The sequence below is a fragment of the Tasmannia lanceolata genome, unplaced genomic scaffold, assembly GCF_043159265.1.
Source record: "Tasmannia lanceolata isolate RefF3 unplaced genomic scaffold, GAP_Taslan_0.1 ptg000037l, whole genome shotgun sequence".
In the NCBI taxonomy this organism is placed as follows: domain Eukaryota; kingdom Viridiplantae; phylum Streptophyta; class Magnoliopsida; order Canellales; family Winteraceae; genus Tasmannia; species Tasmannia lanceolata.
Window position 1 is genome coordinate 47,310,453 of NW_027518714.1, and position 20,387 is coordinate 47,330,839.

Below are 20,387 nucleotides of genomic sequence, written 5' to 3' on the forward strand. Positions count from 1 at the left end.
AGTATTCCTAAATTTTACCTAATATCATTTCAAATGTACTTTTTGTAGAATTTTCTAATAAAAAATCCATTAAACACATTTCCCCGTAGTTTGTGAAGCAGTGGGGAATAGATTTTCCCCGTGGGGTGGGGGATTCCCTGCCATCCCTGAAGCGGGGACAGGGAATTTTCTTTGAGGCCAGGATGGGATGAGGAATGCAACATCTGGCCCCACCCCGTTGCCACCCCTATGTGCATCATACACATTAGTATGTCAAGGTATAATGCTAGAATACAAGACATCTACGAAACAAGGATACTGATTTCAGTGGGTAATACAAAATCCTTTTGACATAAAAAGGGCTTTACTCATAAAACATCTCCATTCCATTTACTTTTGTAAAACCGTTTTAATTGCTTGGTTCACCTTATCTGATGGACTCTAGCAAATCCCATCTTAAAAAATCCTTTCTTTGTGCCGCCAAATGATAGAAAGTGGAGGTGTGTAGGTAACTCAGAGACGGTTTTCCCTTTCGACTAGTTTCCACCACGGTTTTCCCTTTCGACTAGTTTCCACCACTCTCTTGCCAACCAAACATGCCGCTAAAATCTTGAACAGGCCACTAAACCCTTGGTTCTTGTAGTTGTGGGGTTGGATATCTCGTTGATGGGATGTATGTTCGGTGCAGATCTTTTGTGTCCCGAGACATGATCTGCCCTTCTTTACCCTAAGCCTGTTCGCATAAACCTGTAACAACCCTCTCCTCTCTCACTCCTTATCGTCCCTCTCTCTCTCTCTCTGAGCCATGTCTGCAGTTCCAGTTTTCAAACCCTTGTCCATGGCAGAAGCTTACCTACCATCTGCACCCTCCATCTTCACTCCAAAATCCTCTCACTCTTTCCTTTCTATCCCTTCAAAACCCATAAAGTTTCTTCAACTTTCATGCTCTTCTTCTTCTTATCCTTCATGGGTTTCTCTTAAAAAGAACCTTTCCTTATCGAGTGGAACCCTAATTACACTCTTGGCTCGAACCGCTGTTTTTGCTCTCCAAGATGATGAGAATGAAGGGGGTGAAGAGGGTTTTAAATGGGGTAAGGAGACAGAATCAGAAGAAGGTGAAAGCGAAGAATCTTATCGCGAGCCACCCGAAGAGACAAAGCTTTTTGTTGGTAATCTTGATTTTGATATGGACAGCCAGAAATTAGCTGAGCTTTTTGACAAGGCTGGTACAGTTGAGGTTGCTGAGGTAAACTCCTTTGAGTTCCTTTTCATTTTTATCTTTTGGGTTTTGATTGTTAAGATGCATTGAAAACTTAATTTTACATATGCTTTGCGATGTTTTTTTAATGAAAACATATGAAAGCTCTCAAGACATTTGTAAAATGATTGCAAAATTAAGTTTCCAATGCACCTAGCAAATCCCTTTTCCTAAATCTGGAATTTGTCTAGGAAGCTGAGGCGGTACCTGAAATTTTATTGATAGAAATAAAAGAAGTACACAAGGACATGGTGCCTTGGCTCTGAAACCCAAACAAAATACTAAAGAAATCACACCACTATATGAAATACTTATCTAACTCGAACATCAGGAGTACCGAGCTTATCACATCTAATGGCCCCTCTCGTATCTCTTGGGAGATCAAACTAGGTCCAAAAAGTTTCATTAAGTCTAGTAGAACAAGCATGATTAGCCAACGAATCTGCAGCACAATTACGTTCTCTATACTTGAGATGTGAAGCAATTCATACTAGAAATGAGAGACCATATCTTTGAGAAAATAATAGATAGTCCATGGATTCTTATTGTTGCTTTTAAAGATTTCCTTTTCCATTTTTTTTAATGATGGGTTCTGGTTTTGGTACTGTGTTATGTTTGGAAAAAGTTAAAAGTTGGATTTTTGAGATGTCGGTTTTGTTTGTTTACAGGTTATTTACAATAGGGAAACTGATCAAAGTCGTGGGTTTGGGTTCGTGACTATGAGTACCATTGACGAAGCTGAGAAAGCGGTGGAGATATTCCACCGTTATGTAAGTTTTTATTCTGTATTTCTTCTTGTTTGTTTGTCTTGGTTCTTTACTTGTGATTTTTTAGCAGTTTATTCATCGAAATGCATGTCATGTTTGTGAGAAAAGAATCAAAAGATATTAGGGATGATGCTAGAGGGGAATGGTTTCCTTTCCTTCACTGTTGTAATGAGTGTTTATTATCTGATCATTCTCTCCCAATAAATTAGCTATATTGAATTGTATTCTTCAAAAAGAAAATATTGATTTCTTATTGTGCAGAAGATTCATGGTTGGGAACAGGTAATTTCTTTCTGGTTATTCGTTGTTAAGACCATTTCAGATGGAATGGATCAAACATTTCGTTAGTAAATCCCAAATGAAACATTTCTTCCATCAATACGGTTTGATTTGCTATGTTTTGTTGTGTTTCATCCGTTCCAGTCCGTTCTGGCCTGTTTTTTTTTTTTTTTTCTGAGTTTATCCTATTTTCCCCATTTTAGTGCTCATTTTAGGCCGTTTGTGTGGCATTTGATTTTCTTATGGATAAAAGTATAAAATACATAAAATTTCATTATTTTTTATAATTTTGGCCCTTGTCCATTAATTCCTAAAGCCCTCTTAAAACCCTATATGAGCTTGAATATTTTTTATTTTTTTAAATTCCACCGGTCGTATCATCTTTCCTAGAATAGAACGCCGGAACGGCCAAAACACCAGAACATTCCATTCTGGCAAGGGTAACTAAACACCAGCCGAAATAGAATTGATAACTTTGCTCAGGTTAGAATTTTTTGTGCTTGTCAGCTGATAACCAAAGATGCTACTTGAAATTTCATTTGTTTTCTTTGTTTGAAGAACATTGTATTGTCCTTGTCCCTATTAATTACCATAATAGATTTTCAACTCAAGACTTGCTCTGTTCCTGCGTTAAGTTTCTACTCCTGGGTTTCTATGGTTTTGGTACAACATTTGACCTTTCTAAGATGGAGTTGGTCCTATATTCTACTGCTTTGGCGTTGCAAGTTTAAACCCATCTCAATCATGTTGTCTTTGAGACTAGATTTAGCTATGCTGTCAAATTCTTTTGTTGAACTATCATGAGCTGGTTTGGTGGAGTTCTCTAAAATGCTTTGCAATTTTTGGAGGCGACAATGGTAAAATGTCATTAAGTGTTTGGGCCTGGACTTGGCATGATACAACACGGCCTGATAAATCATATTGATGTCCTTCAAAAGGAACCATGTCTTGATATGATTGCACAATGCACACAGATCCAAGTATGTTTGAAATGGACAAGAATGGAAAAAAGGTTTGCTTGCCCCTCATTTAAGAGTAATACGTACCACTTTCCTTTAGTGGACCATTACTATGAATTTAAGTCGGGTTGAGGCCCGAGAAGGCATTCTTACCTTACATGCTTTTTTGCTCTGACATGTCTCAAATAGTTTGTATATACCTTTCTGATTCATGCTTCAATATCGTGATCCATGTAAGTGGAACTTAATCCTACTTACCAATAATAGTCTCAGATAGTTTGCTTTAGGTTTTTAAGTGGTAGAAGTACAAAACATGTGGACCCAAACACTCAAAGTTCATAGTAATCGGTAAAAGAGGGAAAGAGACGTTCAAAGGGAGAGATTCTATTAGTGATGGATGAGGGAATCTGATTAATAAGATAAACGGAAGTGTAAATGGCTTCACCCCATAACTTATGAGGAATAGAAGAGGAGAGAAGTAAGGTTCGAGCAGTTTCAATTATATGATGATGTTTACATTCGGTTATACCATTATGTTCTCATGTATCCGTGTAAGATAATTGGTTAGTTTTTAGAAATGCATAAATGCAACTGACATAGACTCCCCACCAAACTCAAAACGATAATTTTTAGTTGATTTGGAAAACTGAGTGTTTCCTATGACAGCAAATTCAATGTAAACACAAAACAATTCAGAACAATGCTGTAATAGATAAAGCAAGTATACCGAGAATAATCATTAATAAAAATAGCATAGTATTGACCACCTCCCATAGAGGAAACATTAGTGGAGCCCCCAAACATAAGGATTTATTAATTCAAACGGAGATAAGGAAACGTATATACTTCTAGTGAATTGTAGTGTTGGTTGTTTAGCTAGTTTACAATTTATACAACATAATTTTTTTTCTTCTGTTTGGTCTAGTCCTAACAACCTTTTATTGATCACATAATGAAGACGAGAAGCAGAAACATGACCTAATCGAATAAGTCATGACATAAAAAAGGAAATCCTTGGGTGGAACCAGCGGTAAGTGAGGGACGAATAGTAGGAGGCACATGAAGAATATCTAGATGAAATAGCCAACTAATATCAGTGCTTGTCCCAACTTGCTTCCCCGTTAAGTGATCCTGAACAATACAACCAGAAGAAGAAAGAATGACATTAAAACCATGATCACATATCTGACCTACAATGATTAGATTCATCGACGTAAAATAGAGACAACAAGAAAGAGATCTTAATCATCTTAATGTGGCTAACAATAATGGTAGATCTACTGGCAGCTTAGTTATAAATTCCGTTCCGTTCGCCGTTCCGTTTTGGCTACCGGAACGGAACATTCCGGTGTTTCGGTCGTTTCGTTCGGCGTTCCGGTCGAAACAAATAGTTAAAAATATGAAAAAAATCCTAAAAAATTAGAAATTGTTAGAAAAATATAAGAAACACTTAAATGAACTAAAAGACGTCTTTATTACTTAAAAACCAAAGTTTAATACAACTAAGACATAAAAAAGTAGAACATAGAAGAACAAAAGCCAAATACATAGTGCCAGCCACATCTCATATCATGTCTAAATCTAAATCAAAATGGTGGTGAATCTGGTTGAGGATCATCATACTCAACCGACTGGTAGCCCTCATCATCGCCGTCACTACCACCTCTTGGAGGAGTGTCCTCAAGGTTTGCGTCCTCATCCTCGTCGTAGGCCGCATCAACTCTAGAAGGTGCTTCAATATTTTCCCATCCAATGTCGTCTGGTGTCAGAATGACATCTTCATCTTCCGCAACCCAATCCATCATAACATCTAGGTGATCTATACTCAGTGGGTCGCTAGTCGTAGATCTTCTGTTTAAGTCCCTGAAAAGAATGTCCAACATAATTAATAAGTAATACTTAAAATTTAAAGGCACGTGGTGAAATATGAGAAAATTAATTCTAATTCAATTAAGTAGCATACCTTTCTCGAAACTTGAGGTTGTAATGGACAAATACCAACTCATTCAACCTCTGGTGCTCCAACCTGTTTCTTTTTGCCGAGTGGATGTGCTCGAAAGTGCTCCAGTTCCTTTCACATCCAGTAGCACTACGGGTTTGGCTGAGAATTCTGACGGCAAAACTCTGTAAGTCCGGGACGTCATTTCCAAACTGGTTCCACCATGCAACTGTAAAGGAAACAATGATAGTTAAGCATTTACTTGTGGAAATTTTAAATAAAATATACTTAATTAAATGAACAAACCAATATACCTGGTCCCAATCTGCCTCGGTTGCGGATTGCCATCTTCATTGCAAACATGCCAGTGGACTCCCGATAGTTCTCAATTTGACTGGTGATGGTGTCCTGTGTAACTTCATCAGGTACTAGTCGATTAATACATTCAATCAAACCTCAGGTGACTTCATGATGCTTGGAGAATGTAGGACTGAAAAAGAGAGCAGGGTTAAGAAAGTATCCCGCTGCATGGAGGGGACTGTGAAGCTGTTTGTTCCATCTTTGATCAATAATCCTCCAGATGGGAGCATAATCTGACTTCTTGTTCTTTAGCCTAGCCTTGATGTTTTCTTTAGCCCTATCCATGGCCTCATATATGTAACCCATTGCTGGTTTGTCTTGCGGTCTACCAAACGCAGCACCCTTACCAATGGCTCGCTAATGTTTAGAATATGCTTGCAGTTGTCCCAAAATTGTTTATCCAACACTGTACTCATGATCTTTTCGCTCAATCCATGTCGAATGTACCTACTAGCAGCATACTCATCAGACACGAACATCTGTTGTAGGGCTTTCCTATGACGCACCAGACTCTGTATACTAATGAAATTGGTAGCAAATCTAGTCCACGCAGGACGACACAAGTCCCTCCCACCCGTGAATTTCTGTCTCATCAAGTTCAATAGAGCTGCGTGGTTGTAGATAAACCTCGTAATCTTCCGAGCCCTGTCAATTGTGCTTCCTATGAGAGGAAACACATCTGGTTTGCCCAAGTTTTCTAAAATCAAGTCTAAACAATGGGTTGCACACGGAGTCCAGAAGAATGTGGCATATTTGATTTCTAACTTCTTCCCAACGGCTTTATAACTTGGCTCACTATCAGTTATAAACTGCACCACATTTTCCGGACCTACCTCCAAAACAATCTCATCAAAAATTGCAAAAAATGCCTCGGCATTCTTCACTACGCCAGATGCATTAACAGATTTAAGGAAAACTACTCATTTAGGACAGTACACCAAAAAGTTAATTAAGGCACGTTGTTTGGTGTCTGTCCATCCATCGGCCATAATGCTACAACCACTAGTTTTTCATGAATTCTTAACTTCCCCCAAGTAGTTATGTACATCTTCTACAGTTTTCTTCAATATCCCCCCCGTAAATCGTGAAAAGAAGGCGCCTTATAGCCTGAGCCTACTGCATTTATGGCATCAAACATTGGCTGCCAATATGGTGAATTAGCAACATTGAAAGGCAGGTTGGCATCATAGCAAAGCATGCCAACTGCCATATTTGCCCGATCAAGTGTTTCTTTTGTTGCCAAAGCACTCTTAATGCTTGGCTGGGATCCAGGGGTTGTTCGTGGTGCAAAGAAATCTCTTAACCCCCCTACAAGACCCTTCTTTTTCCTCTTTGCCCCACTCGGTTCTACAACAACTGCTTTCCCCTTATTCCTAGGCTGAGGTGGTCCCATCGGTTCGTCGTCCTCATCCCCCTCCCCCTCCTCCACATCTTCTTCTTCTGGTGCGGCATAAAAACTACCCACCTCTGCCCTTGATACACTTTTCCTAGCCATTTCTTTTCTCATTTCGCCTAACATTTGTGTCATTCTCCATTTTACATCGGCATTGACTTTTTTACATGCCGCTACATCGCCAGGAACACCCGCTAGATGTTCTTTAAACCGGGTTATACCTCCACCCTTTATGAGTTTTTCACAAAAGGTGCATTTAACACAGTTTTTTTGACCCGGAATTACTAGGCCATAAGCTCATGCCGGGTCATCCAATCTAGCGGGTGCGAAACCAATAGATGAGGCTCCTCCAGAAGAACTCATTTTTTAAGTTGAAATGGAGAAAAAGAGAATAAGGAATGAAAGGAAATTAAATCAAATAAAGCTTTAACTTTCCTTACGCCTTTTGGATGAGAGAATAAGTTGAAGAAGCCTTAGGTTGTAGAAGAGAAGCCCTTGTCTTTAGTATAGTAGAGCTTGTTGTTGTAGGGAGATAAAAAAAGCTTTTGATCTTCTTGAGCTTGTAGTGGAATTGGAATAATAAAAGCCTTTGAGATGATCTTTGTTGTTGTAGGAGAAGTAGATATAGTTGTATGTAGTGTAGTGTAGGAGATAAAAGAGTTGTAGTTGTAGGAGAAGATTTGAAGAGGAAATGAGTTGTGAAAAAAGAATTGTGAAAAAACAATGGTTAGAGGGCTATTTATAGCTTTTGGGGTGAAAAATGACTCAAAATGCCCTCCCTACAGCTATAAAACGGTCATAAAATGAGGGTAGAAGTGTAAAAAACAGTCCCCAACAGCTATAATGGCATTTCTATAATTTTTGAGATTTTTATTTTATTTTTTTCAATTTTTTTTGCAAAAAGACGAAAAATGCCCTCCTAACAACTATAAAACGGTCACAAAATGAGGGCAAATGTGTAAAATACACTCCCCAACAGCCATAAATGAATTTATGTAATTTTTTGGATTTGTTTTTATTTTTTTTCGAATTTTTTTGGAAAAAGATGAAAAATGCCCTCCAACAACTATAAAACGGTCATAAAACGAGGGCAAATCTGTAAAATACACTCCCCCAACGGCCTTAATGGCATTTTAGTAATTTTTTTTTGAATTTTTTTGAATTTTTCCGCCTCTCCAGACCGTTCCGGCCGAAACAGGGAATTCTGCCCGTTCCGGCCGGAAACCGGAATTCCGACCGGAACGGACAGGAATTCCGGCCGGAACGGGAAATATGCCCATTCCGTTCCGGAATCCGGTCCGGAACCGGAATTCCGGTCCGTTCTGGCCGGAATGGAACATAATTTATACCTAAGACTGGCAGTATGAATACGTGAGGAGTAATAGGTTGAGAATTTTGGAACTAATGCATGTCAAAAGTCATGTGATGTGACTCACAGAGTAAAAAAACCATCTCATTGTATACCCGAGGGTGTCGAGAAGGCAGAGATCATGGGATTGATATTACCAATTTGTGAGAGATAGCTTGTTGGATCATCTCCTTTACATGATCTATTGTAAGATGACCATGAGTTGTAAAGATGGTAGAAGGCTCAGATGGAGTCTTACAGGATAAAGCCAGAGTGGGACCTCTAAGAAGGCGAGAATTAGAAGTAGTCGTAAAATGTGTAGTACCCTTCGTTTTGTTGCGCATATTGTTAGAAGTAAGCGGGTGACAATTCCTAACCATATGTCCGTATTCTTTACTGCGGATGCGTTGAATTCAGGGCATATCTTGATATCTCTGAGACTTTCCCTTTGAGTAATTGCCTCTGGGTCTGGAAGGTACAACAAAGACAGAAGCATGATCAAGAAGAAATCCTTGACGGGTCTCATCAGCAAGTAACTTAGATAGAAAAGTATCACCAGTTGAAAATGATGTGCAATGAAAATTAGTGGCACGAACAGTCTCAAATTCATCCTGAAAAACTATTTGGAACTGCACCAATCACATTTCTTCTCGATAAGCATACAACTGTTCTGCGCGGGCTCTATAAGAGCAAATTCATGCCAAATTACAGTCATCTATGAATGAAATTCTGAAACAGATTCTCTTTTGGTGTCTCAATAAGCGAAGATCTTGTTCTAATTTATCTTTTGAGTGGAAACAAATTGAATGTATCAGCAAGACAAAAAATCCTATACATCTTTGGTAGTTTCGAATCTACCAAATTGCATACTGATGGATGTGGTGATAGTATTTGCGATACAAGTAAGAATTTTATTATTATATATTTCCTAATCATCAAATTTGGGATCATCCCCTACGAGAAGTTATTCCGTGATATATTTCTAAAGGCCCTTTTGTTCAAGGAACTTCGCGTAAGGACCAATGACTTTCAAGAAACTTCGCATAAGAAAAGGACCAGTGACTACAGTTTGTTTCGTTTAATTTATCAACTATAGGCTGTGCGATTTAGGAAGTCATATCACGAAATTGCAAAATTGTAGTGTGATCAATCTTGAGCAAAGTCATTCGAAGCCAAGCAAGAAATATATGCATTAGAAAGGTCGATCCCTTCCCTATGAAAAAAACTTGGGCGAACTCGGATGACATATTCTCTTAGTAAAGTCACTGTCACATACTTCAACAGTGCTGAATGGGATATAGTGCTGAACGGGATATTTCACTACTCCTTTGCTTGTTGCCATCAACAGTAATTGTGAGAAATACTCCGTTTTGGCTTCGTGGCTTCATCTCTACTGTACTTATCCTTCTGTAAGTATTTGATTTCATATTAGTGGCCGTATGCAATAGATCGTATAAAAGGAGTAGGAAGTCACATCCATCAAAATTGATAACAATACCACCTTACTTTTTGGATTTTATTTTTGCAGTATGATTATGAATCACTCAGACTATTGCTATTAAATTAGGTGGAACAAACACCACTGATTTACATGTGCGAAGTCTCTTTAAAGGAAAAGGCCTTTGGAAATATATCATTGGCGAGATCTTGAACTTCTTATAGAAGATGATCCCAAATTCGATCATTGGGGAATAAATATTAATAAAATCCTTACTTGGATCTCAAATGTTTTTACCCCCTCCATCAGTATGTAATTTGGTAGGTTTGAAACTATCAAAGATATGAGATTTTTTGTCTCGGCGGTATGTTCAATCTTATTTTGCTTGAAAATACAAATCAAAACAAGACCTTTGCTTTCTGAGACATCAATAGGGAAATCTATTTTAGAGTTTCATTTTCATATAACTGTAATTTTGGATGAATTGGCTCTTAATGGAGCCCAAATAGACACCTGATGCAGAATTATTGAACAACGATAGAGAAGAAATGTGATTGATGTAGTTTCTAATGGCTCTTCAGTGTGATTTTGAGACAATTCTTGCCACTATGCTTGTTTGCTTACCCATCCCAATTGTTGATGTTGCTTCGTTTAAGTTACATGCAGAGGATACCCATAAAGGTGTTCTTCCTTATCTAGTTTCAGTTTTTGATGTAATTGTCAAATTCAAAGGCAACTATTCAATGGAGGACTACTCAAGGATCAAGATATGTCCAAAATTCAATGCATGTATTGCAAAGAACATGGACACATGGTTAAGAATGGTCCTTCACCCACTTCTAACAATATGCTCAATAAAAAGAAGGGGATTACTCGCTCTGCGTCTGCTTTTGCATGATTATTCTTCACCCACTTTATCTTCTCGTGGACAGCCCCTCTAATTATTTATGACTATTCTTTTACACTTCTAGGGCACGTGCGACAACTACAGGATAATGAGCCCCACCTTCAAATGATCTGGAACATTCCTTCGATGGTCCTGCCTAAGATCTCCTTGGCCAAAATATCTTGTCAGCTGCCTCTCATAATGTCCAATAATGTGTACTTCGTTAAAATCTAGAAGTTACAATTGCATGATTGGTCTGATTTTGTGGCTATAAGAGAAGCAATGCATGGCCTAGCAGAGTATTTTTATAAGATGTATTAAAAAACACAGTGAGCCCATGTTATTCCATGATCCAAGCCATTCATTTGTTGGGCCCCAACCTAAATAGGTTATGGCCTCATGCCCTAAAAATCATCTCCATAGGATAAGCCTAACCTTCTTATCTGTCATTTTACAGATCAGATGATCCTCAGACCTTGATTTTTTTGTCCCTTATCTTAGACAGGGAATCCTACTTGGGAGTAGACCTGGCAAAAGCGACCCGTGTCCGCGGGTCGACCCGACCCACCCGCAAATTTGCGGGCACGGGTCTAAGTTTTAGTCAAAAACTAACCCGCGGGTGACCCAACCCGCAAAAACACGGGTCGGGTCGGGTCAACCCGCGGGCACCCGCGTGCACCCGCATTTTTACAGTATTTTTTAATTTTTCTGAGAATGTTATCATCACTACTGTTTTTTATGAGGGAACTCCTCACTTTATAAAAAGTACGGTATGGCCTGCACCATAGGATTATCCAAACCCTCCATTAGATGGGCCATAGCCTAAATAGGTTATGCCCTAAAATTATTTTCATTGGTTGATTCTAACCCTCCGATCTATAGAGGGTTAGGATCAACCCTCTAACATTCAGATTAGAGGGTTAGGATCATCCTATGGAAATGATTTTTGGAGCATAACCTATTTAGGCTATGGCCCATCTAATGGACGGTTTGGATCATCCTATGGTGTGGGCCATACCATACTTTTAATAAAGTGAGAGTGCGCTCATAAGAAACAGTAGTGTTGATAACATTTCCATCTGATTTTTATTTTATAAGAATTTGCTACCAAGCTTCTCCTATGGCAATTTCTCGGCAAGTGGCCATCGTGGTGCGCAAAGATAAGCACATGGCGAATGTTGCTAGCAAACGAAAAAAAGTAATCATTACACCAAAAAAGTAAAAAAGCTAAAGTTTATAAAGTTTTAAATGAAAAATTACCTAAAAATGGTTATAAAAAATTACGAAAAAAATACCAATAAAATATAAAATGTTATGACAATTACGGAAAAACAGATGCTGTCAAATCAGAATAATTATTACAATCCCATATTTGCGGGTGACCCGCGGGTTGACCCGGCCCACCCGCGGGCCGCGCGGGTCACCGAAATTTTGACCCGTAAAAATGCGGGTCATTTCCTCACCCGACCCGTGGACCCGCACCCGCATCACCCGCCGGTTGACCCGGCCCGACCCACCCGTTTGCCAGGTCTACCTGGGAGGCTGGGACCCAGGCAACGTGGGTTCCTCCGTCACGTAACTAGAGAAGTGCAACTCAAGGAAAATGCTAAAGAAAGTAACTTATAGGCTCCTTTCTAAAAGACAGTTATTCGACCCCAATTTGGCCACATTTCAACTCCGATCGGATGATCCTAACCCTTGACCCAACAAGTATCGTCTAAGGGTTCAGTCAATATCATATGCATGCTTGAACATTACCTTTTAGTAGGCTTGGTCTAAGGGGAAGGGGTGTTACTTTTGAATCCAATGAATTGATATAGGCACACCACCCTTGTTTAAATCACCCCTCTTCTCTTTGCAAATGATACTAACTCAACTTAGATTTGGTAATGACACAAAATCAGCTCGTCTTTTCCACCATTTCCCAGTTCGGTTCGGTTCGTTTTCGGATTAAAATTCTAAAACTGTGAACCAAACCAATGGGATCGGTTTGGTAAAATTCTAAACCGTGATCGAACCAATGCCTAGAAAAACCGAACCAAACCAAACCGAAAGGCCCGGTTCGATTTATTTGTTTGGCCGGTTTTTGTGCAGCCCTAGATGGATCTACTATTACTGCTAGTCACATTGGGATGATTAAAACCCCTTCTATGCTTTCTCTGCCCGACGTTCTTCTTATTCCTCAACTGGCGATGAATTTAATCTTTGTAGGTCAGTTATGTGATCACGACTTTGACGTCATATTTTTTTCCTCTGGTTGTATTGTGCAAGATCAATTGACGGGGTAGCAAGTTGGAATAGTGAGTAAAACTGGTTGGTTATTTCGTCTAGATATGCCTCATGTTCCTCTTACTCTTTGTCCCTCACTTGTCGCTACTACCAGTCCTATATCTTCCTCTTTTATGTCTTAGCATTCCCGACTAGGTCATTTTTTACTTATTGTCTTCCTTATATGATCAATAAAGTGTTGTTAGGATTAGGACGGGTCCGAATAGAAAAAAAGAATTATTTTGTGTTATTTGTAAACTAGCTAAATAACCAACAGTACCATTTACTATAAGTACATGTGTTTCCTTATTTGCGTTTGATTTAATACATTCTGATATTTGGGGACCTACTAATGTTTCTTTTATGGGAGGTTATCATAAGTGTGTTATTTCTGTTGATGACTCTTCTTAGTATACTTGGTTTTATCTATTACAATCTTGTTCTGAATATTTTTCGTTTTTATATTAAATTTGCTCCTATGATAAAAACTCAATTTCCTAAATCCATCAAAACTTGGTCGTTCTGACAATGGTGGAGAGTACATATCAAGTGCATTTTATGCATTTCTAAAAACCGAAGGTACTCTTCCCCAATTTTCTTGCATTGACACACTAGAACATAATAGTATAAAAGAACGCAAACATCATCATATTATTGAAACTTCTCGAACCTTACTTATCTCCTCTTCCGTTCCTCGTAAGTTCTGTGGGGAAGCCGTTCACACTTAGTTTATCTTATTATCGGATTCGATCATCTATAATTGATGGAAGCTCTCCATTTGAACATCTTTTTCACACTCTTGCCGATCACTTTGAACTTTGAGTGTTTGGGTATACATGTATTATACTAATTTCCACACGGGAGCGACATAAGTTAAATAAAAGAAGTGTCATTTGTTTCTCTTTAGGCAATGGCATTCACCAAAAAGGATATCGTTGTTATGAGCCTGAAGGAAAAAAACTATGCGTTTCTTGTCATGTTGTCTTTTGAGAAAAATACCATTCCATTCCCTCTCCTCTACTCCATCTTCAGAACCTCTTCAACTTATGGATCCCTTTCTTGATCCTACACCTGACACTTCTTCTGAGTCTATCTCTCTTGATACTCCCAACTTTTTGTGTTACTCCTCTAGACATTTTATCATTGGGTTTCATTGCTGACCATTTTACGCCCGACATCAACAACACTGCCTGTACAAGTGATCCATCACCCGTAGCTCCTACGCATCACTACCACAACGTGAACACCATCCTTCAGTCAAACTCAAAGATTATCATTGCTTTTCATCTACTATTCTGTCTCTTCGTGAGTCTCAATCTTTTTGAGAGGCTGTCAGAGATTATCATTTCTTTTTGTCTACTGTTCTGTCTCTTTGTGAGCCTCAATATTTTTGAGAGGTTGCCTCTGACCCAAAATGATATTTAGCTATGATAGAAGAACTCAAACCCAAAGACTAGTGCTTGGGATCTTGTTTAGATATTCTTCCTAGAAAGTCTGCTGTTGGATGCAAGTGGATTTATAAGATCAAAATCAGATTGGATCTATTGAACGGTATAAATCCCGTTTTGTTCCTAAGGGGGGGGTTCATTCAAGAGTAGGGGATCCACTATGAGGAAACATTTTCCCCTATTGCTCGTATGATGACATTACATACTCTTATTGCTGTTGCATGTACTCGACATTAGGCATTGCATCAAATGGACATTAAAAATGCCTTCCTAAATGGTGATCTTCATGAAGAAGTATAGATGCAACCTCCTATTGGTCTATCACTTAGCTTTGACAAGTTTTCAAACTTCGTCGTGCATTATATGGTCTCAAACAAGCCCCTTGCTCCTAGGTTGAGAAATTTTGCACCGTCATTCTCCAATATGGGTTTTCTCATAGTGTGTATGATTTTGCTATGTTCATCTGAAGATCAACTCGTTGTTATTATTATATGTTATGATATGGTTATTAGTGGTAATGATTCATGTGTCATTAATGATACTAAGATCCATTTGCTTAAATGCTTGAGATGAAAGATCTTGATACCCTTTGTTACTCTGCAGCATCTGGGTATTTCATTTGCAATCATAATGATAGGTGCATTTTCTTATTTTTAATGAAAACCCTTGTGTAAGTTGAGTCTAATTTGCATTCTTGTCTGTCAAGCATTTTTAGCAACGTGTTTGAAAATGTTGTACCTGCCACCGTTGCAGTAACTACTGAACTCTCTGTATTCGAACCACCATTCCGATCTGGCCTAGTATGAAATATCTTGTTTAATGTCCTTCTTTTGCTTCTTTTTCCTATGCCTTTGCGGCCTAATCTGTTGCATACCAACATTATGGGGGTCTTCCTTTCTTGCCCCTATTTAGAAGTTTTCAATGTGTCCATTCCGGAATACACTACCAGGTAATAAATAGACACGTTTACCAAAGCAAAATTGTCTAAGCAAAGTGACCATCGGTTGCGTACGGAACTAACGGAAAGGAAACTCTGTGATTGACATCGGAAGAAGGGGTTTACATAGGTGCCTGGGTTGTGAGTGTGAGCTTCCTTCCACTTTGGTGTAGTTGTAGTTTGTGTACAACCGCCGGAAGCGAAAGAACGAGTTTACGTAGGCACCATAGGTGGGAACGTTCTACTTTTTCCCTCCCTGCTTCCGACTGCCGAGCTCCTCGAACCAATCATATACTTTATTGATATTAGTAATCCAAGGGGACTCCCCCTGCATTTATTCATACTTCGACATTTGAACCTACTCTCCTACTCCTATCCCTCTAGGTGAGATATAGGCTAAAGAAAGGGAACCACTGCTGGATATACAACTTCCTTGTTCCCACCAGTCAAGCATTGATCCCAGCCAAACGAGGGAAAAGAAGACGGATGATAGTCAAACTGGACATGGACAGCTTTATGCCTTAAAAAGATAGGGCTAAACTGTGACGGATGCTCAGGGGAATAAAAACATTGGGGCCTCCGCATGTTGTTTGGAGCAAATCAACGGGGGTCTCGTCTTTCTCGGTATGCTGCTAGCAAAGTTGGGTCAGAGGGCTGTGAGAATTGATTCTACATCTACTGATATTTTCTTTCTCACATAAAATACGCATATGATATTATTAATTGGGTTGATCTTATTGATGCTACGATAGGTTAGACTCTTGACTTAATGTGAAGCTTCGACCTTCTGATGGCAACTTCTTCCTATTCTTATTTTGTATCGCCAGTTGGTTGGGAGTATCAACTACCTTACCATTACAAAACCAGATATTAGTCATGCCGTTCACATTGTCATTATTTTATGGCCGAACCTCGTTCCATTCATTTTGCTATTGTTCGCTGAATTTTACAATACCTTAAGGGCACATTGTTTAAGGGATACTTTACTCTTCCAAATTGCCACTTTTAGTGCTACTCTGATGCTGTTTGGGCCGGTGATGTTACCGAGTATAGCCTTACAATAACGAAGTGTAGAGGGAGGAATGTTGTTGCTTTCTTGCTAGGGACATTTGGGCTTTTGTGTGCTCTTTTCCTTTTGCTTTAATTTCTTATTCTTTTATAATAATTCGTCAATCTAAAATAAAATAAAAGTAAAAACAAAAAGATGTATTTTAGATATTTTGCAATTTGATACTTGTTCTAAATTTATATTGATCTTTGATTTTTTTATTATCAATTTCTTTTATATTGCAAACATACTTATTCTGTGGCAATATCTAAACATTATTCCCATCTCTTTGTGAATTTCTCTAGATGCTCATACACTCGCATTGACCAATTCTCCCATCTCTTTGTGAAATTCTCTACATGCTCATACACTGGCATTGACCAATTCGCCTATCTCCTTGTGAAATTCTCTCCATGCTCTTCAATTGGCATTGACCAATTCACCTTGCTTTTTTTCTAAAATTTACCAGTATGCACTTTTCGTGGTGTATTGATTGACCCAAGTACTCTCACGGACGATTGAAATCCAAATATCCAAGGGCATGTAATGAACCCAACATGTGCATGGTTTTAAATTTTTACCGAAACCGACACGAAATGACCTGAATGTTTCCGTTTCCATCTCCACCGCAATGAAATCTCAATGGATTCGTTCTACTTCATTATTTTGGTCGAAAATTCAGATGACCGAAATAGTCGAAAATTTGAAATTCAACCGAAATCGTCGAAAGTTGAAACTATAAAAAATGGAAAGATGTTCTGATTTGCTAGCGTCATCGTAATCGTTCCTTTGATTTGTTGTATTTATAGATTAATTGACATTCATATGTAAGTGATTCAAAATTTCAAATAGTGATGTTAATTGTTAATACCAATTGTAAAGTTAGAAAAATATTTAAGATTTTTTTTTGTCTTTATTATCATGCTTTGTGTGCCCATCGTAGTTGAGTCGAAGGTGGGCCTTCTTTTCATTTCAATTTGAAGTCACGAGTATTTCAAATTTCAAAACCTAAGCATCATGCAAATTATGCGTCCTTGACTAAGCACATACGGGGAATTTTTTTTTGTAAGCGATTTTTTTTGTAAGCCATTTTACTTTGCATTTGATTTTATTTCATTAATGTAGAGAAAGACATTTGGTAGGCAACATCATGGGACTACACAACAAAGCAACAATATCTTACGCATTTGATGTTAGATTGGCATGGGACCAATATCACCTCGTAACTCTATGGTATTGACAGACTTCGGTCTTCGGAGAGATGACCAGTCGTACTTTATTATTCTTTATTGCATGTTAATTCTTTATTGACTATACTATTCTAGACATGTGCGACAACATATGTCACTAGGTGTTCGATGTGATTAAGCCATCATGGATATCTTTCTTGCTTATATGATGATTTCTATGTATATATTTGTGCGTATTCTAGCATTTACATAAATTTCATCTTAAAGCTTCTTTTTTTGTTTATGTTTCGGTACGATCTTTTTTTTCTGTGATTTTACAAGATTTTCACCGAAATTTCCAACTGAAATCGAAATGTTACTGTTTCCATGCCTGATCGAAATCTAAACTGAAACCTGAAACAAAATTTAAACCCTTGCATGTGAAGTGAGAACTCGCGTAATACAATTTAGTGATCCTCTTAAGAGATTTTAGTATTTGATAAGTAGGCATGTTTGTTAGAATCGATGAAAGTACCTCTAAGAACAAGTAGATGGCTACGTTCATCCCCTGGCAACAAAATGTTGTACATATGCAGATTTTTGCTCATGGATTGTTTTAATAATCTTTGTCCTTTAAGGCTTGTAATTATGGCGCTTGCATTTTGTTAATTTGAATGAATGTTGGTAATGACAGACCCTGATCTTTTACCCATACTGCATTTGATTAGTGTTGCTGGTATCTTCTGTGTTAAATAACCAACTTCTCCAAAGCTTAAGCTATTGGAGAAAGGCGTTATTAATCTTTTATACTTTAACACTCCCCCGCACATGTGGCCCACTTGGCGAACATGTGGCACATGTGGTCCCACTTTGGGCCGACCATCGCATGTGGATTTTTGCTATCCGGGAGGTTGAATTCGAGACCTTTGGCTCTGATACCATGTTAACTAACCAACTTCTCCAATAGCTTAAGCTTTTGGAGAAGTTGGTTATTTAACATGGTATCAGAGCCACCGATCTTGGAGTGACCACAAGACAAATAGCTGCTCTCTCCGGCGGATGGCCGATCTAGCCGTCCGCCTGGCCACCATTGCTCCCACATTCTCTCCGGCTACCATGTTAACTTACCAACTTCTCCAAAAGCTTAAGCTGTTGGAGAAAGGCAGTATTTTATCTTTTATACTTTAAAACTCCCCTACACGTGTGGCCCACTTGGCAAACACGTGGCACATGTGGTCCCACTTTGGGCCGACCATCGCATGTGGATTTTTGCTATCTGGGAGGTTTGAACTCGAGACCTTTGGCTCTGATACCATGTTGATAACCAACTTCTCCAAAAGCTTAAGCTGTTGGAGAAAGGCGTTATTAATCTTTTATACTTTAACATTCTCGAACTATTTTGTGACATTTCTTTTAGTACTAAGCTGAAAAGCAGGGGGAATTGAGTTTTTTGTAATTCATACAAATATTCTTTGTGGTAGAAGTAATTCGAGTTCCCACTATGCTTTTGGAACAGGATGTTAATGGCAGGCTCCTGAATGTAAATAAGGCAGCACCAAGAGGGTCCCGGGTGGAGCGATCTCCTCGGGAGTTTGAATCTTCATCTTTAAGGATATACGTTGGAAATCTGCCATGGCAAGTTGACGATGCCCGATTGGAAGAGGTGTTCAGCGAACACGGTAAGGTGGTGGACGCAAGAGTTGTTTCTGACCGAGAGACAGGACGCTCCCGTGGTTTTGGCTTTGTTACAATGTCCATGCGGACAGAGTCAGATGATGCGATTGCTGCTCTTGATGGCCAGGTTAGACCTTCACCCACCTCAAACTGTTTGCTATGTTTCGATTCTTTTTAAACTACTATTTTGGTTGGAACCATGGCAAAATGTGATTCTGCAAAAAAAAAAAAGAGAAAAAACTCACAATTGGAAAAATTCGAGTTTAATACTGTTTGTCTTAAAAAAAAAAAGGGGGTCTAATCAAAGGAAACATGAAAAAACATGTTTAATACGTCTAAAACTTTTTCATTTACATAAAGAACTATGTGGAGGCTTGATCCCACTGCTAGGTATGTAGGCGGCTCTTAAAGTTACCTAGAGCGCAGCCGGTTAAAAGAGTACCATTCAAAAAAAATAAATTTGTCATTTACAAAATATGACTGTAAAGTTGGCCTAAAAACATGTTTAATACATTTATGGGTTTTAAACAACGAACCTACAAAATGTGTGTTTTTTTAAATGCCTTCTAAAACAACTTTTTGCTCACTAGTCACTATGGTTGATACTTGGAAGCTCGAACCTGGCGAAAAATATTTTATCTAGCAGTGTTGTGTTGTTGCAGAATCTTCTATTTGCAGCATCTTTTACTGAATGCATCATTGTTTTCATTTTATGTTGGTGGTGTAGATTTTGGATGGAAGAGCAATCAGAGTAAATGTTGCCGAGGAAAGATCAAGGCGCGGTCCCTTTTAGATTTGTTGAATCTCCGAGCCTTTTTGAAGTCTTTTAAGCTAATTTTCTTTGGGAGGAATTGGTATGATTATGTTTTTGTTTCATTTCTTAACTCATGATAGGGTTTTTGTGTTCATTTGGAAATTCTTTTAATATTCAATGTCTTTGCAGTTGTTGTTTATTGTCTTTCATATCCATTACAAGGTGATTAAGATCGTTCTCTTTAGATGATTATTTCTGATTTGAACTTGTCTAGTCCTAACAATAACCATCAGGATTTTCTAGTAGGAAATGATAGATTCGCCCCCTTTTCTTCCTTGGCCACCCCCTTCCAGTATAAAAAGTAAACACGTTTAATCATACTTTTTGCACTACCATATTTTGATAATGTCACATTGCTTAACCTGATTTCCATAGTTTGATATCAAATACAGTTCTTAAATCTCCTTAAAGAAAAAGAAAATA

At 38.4% G+C, this 20,387-nt stretch overlaps 1 protein-coding gene across 1 annotated transcript; it reads left to right on the forward strand.

Moving 5' to 3' along the window:
- Positions 1-476: 476 nt before the first annotated feature.
- LOC143859966 (28 kDa ribonucleoprotein, chloroplastic-like) lies at positions 477-20,108 on the forward strand. Its single transcript, XM_077370448.1, has 4 exons — positions 477-1,225; positions 1,906-2,007; positions 18,993-19,277; positions 19,878-20,108. The coding sequence occupies exons 1-4, from the start codon at positions 785-787 to the stop codon at positions 19,941-19,943; spliced, it is 894 nt and encodes a 297-aa protein (XP_077226563.1). The 5' UTR covers positions 477-784; the 3' UTR covers positions 19,944-20,108.
- The last annotated feature ends 279 nt before the right edge of the window (positions 20,109-20,387 follow it).

Excerpts from the sequence above, each read along its gene's own strand:
- LOC143859966 (XM_077370448.1), top strand. The coding sequence starts at position 785 with ATGTCTGCAGTTCCAGTTTTCAAACCCTTGTCCATGGCAGAAGCTTAC. Across the intron at positions 1,226-1,905 it reads GTACAGTTGAGGTTGCTGAG|GTTATTTACAATAGGGAAAC; the intron begins GTAAACTCCTTT and ends GTTTGTTTACAG. Across the intron at positions 2,008-18,992 it reads TGGAGATATTCCACCGTTAT|GATGTTAATGGCAGGCTCCT; the intron begins GTAAGTTTTTAT and ends CTTTTGGAACAG.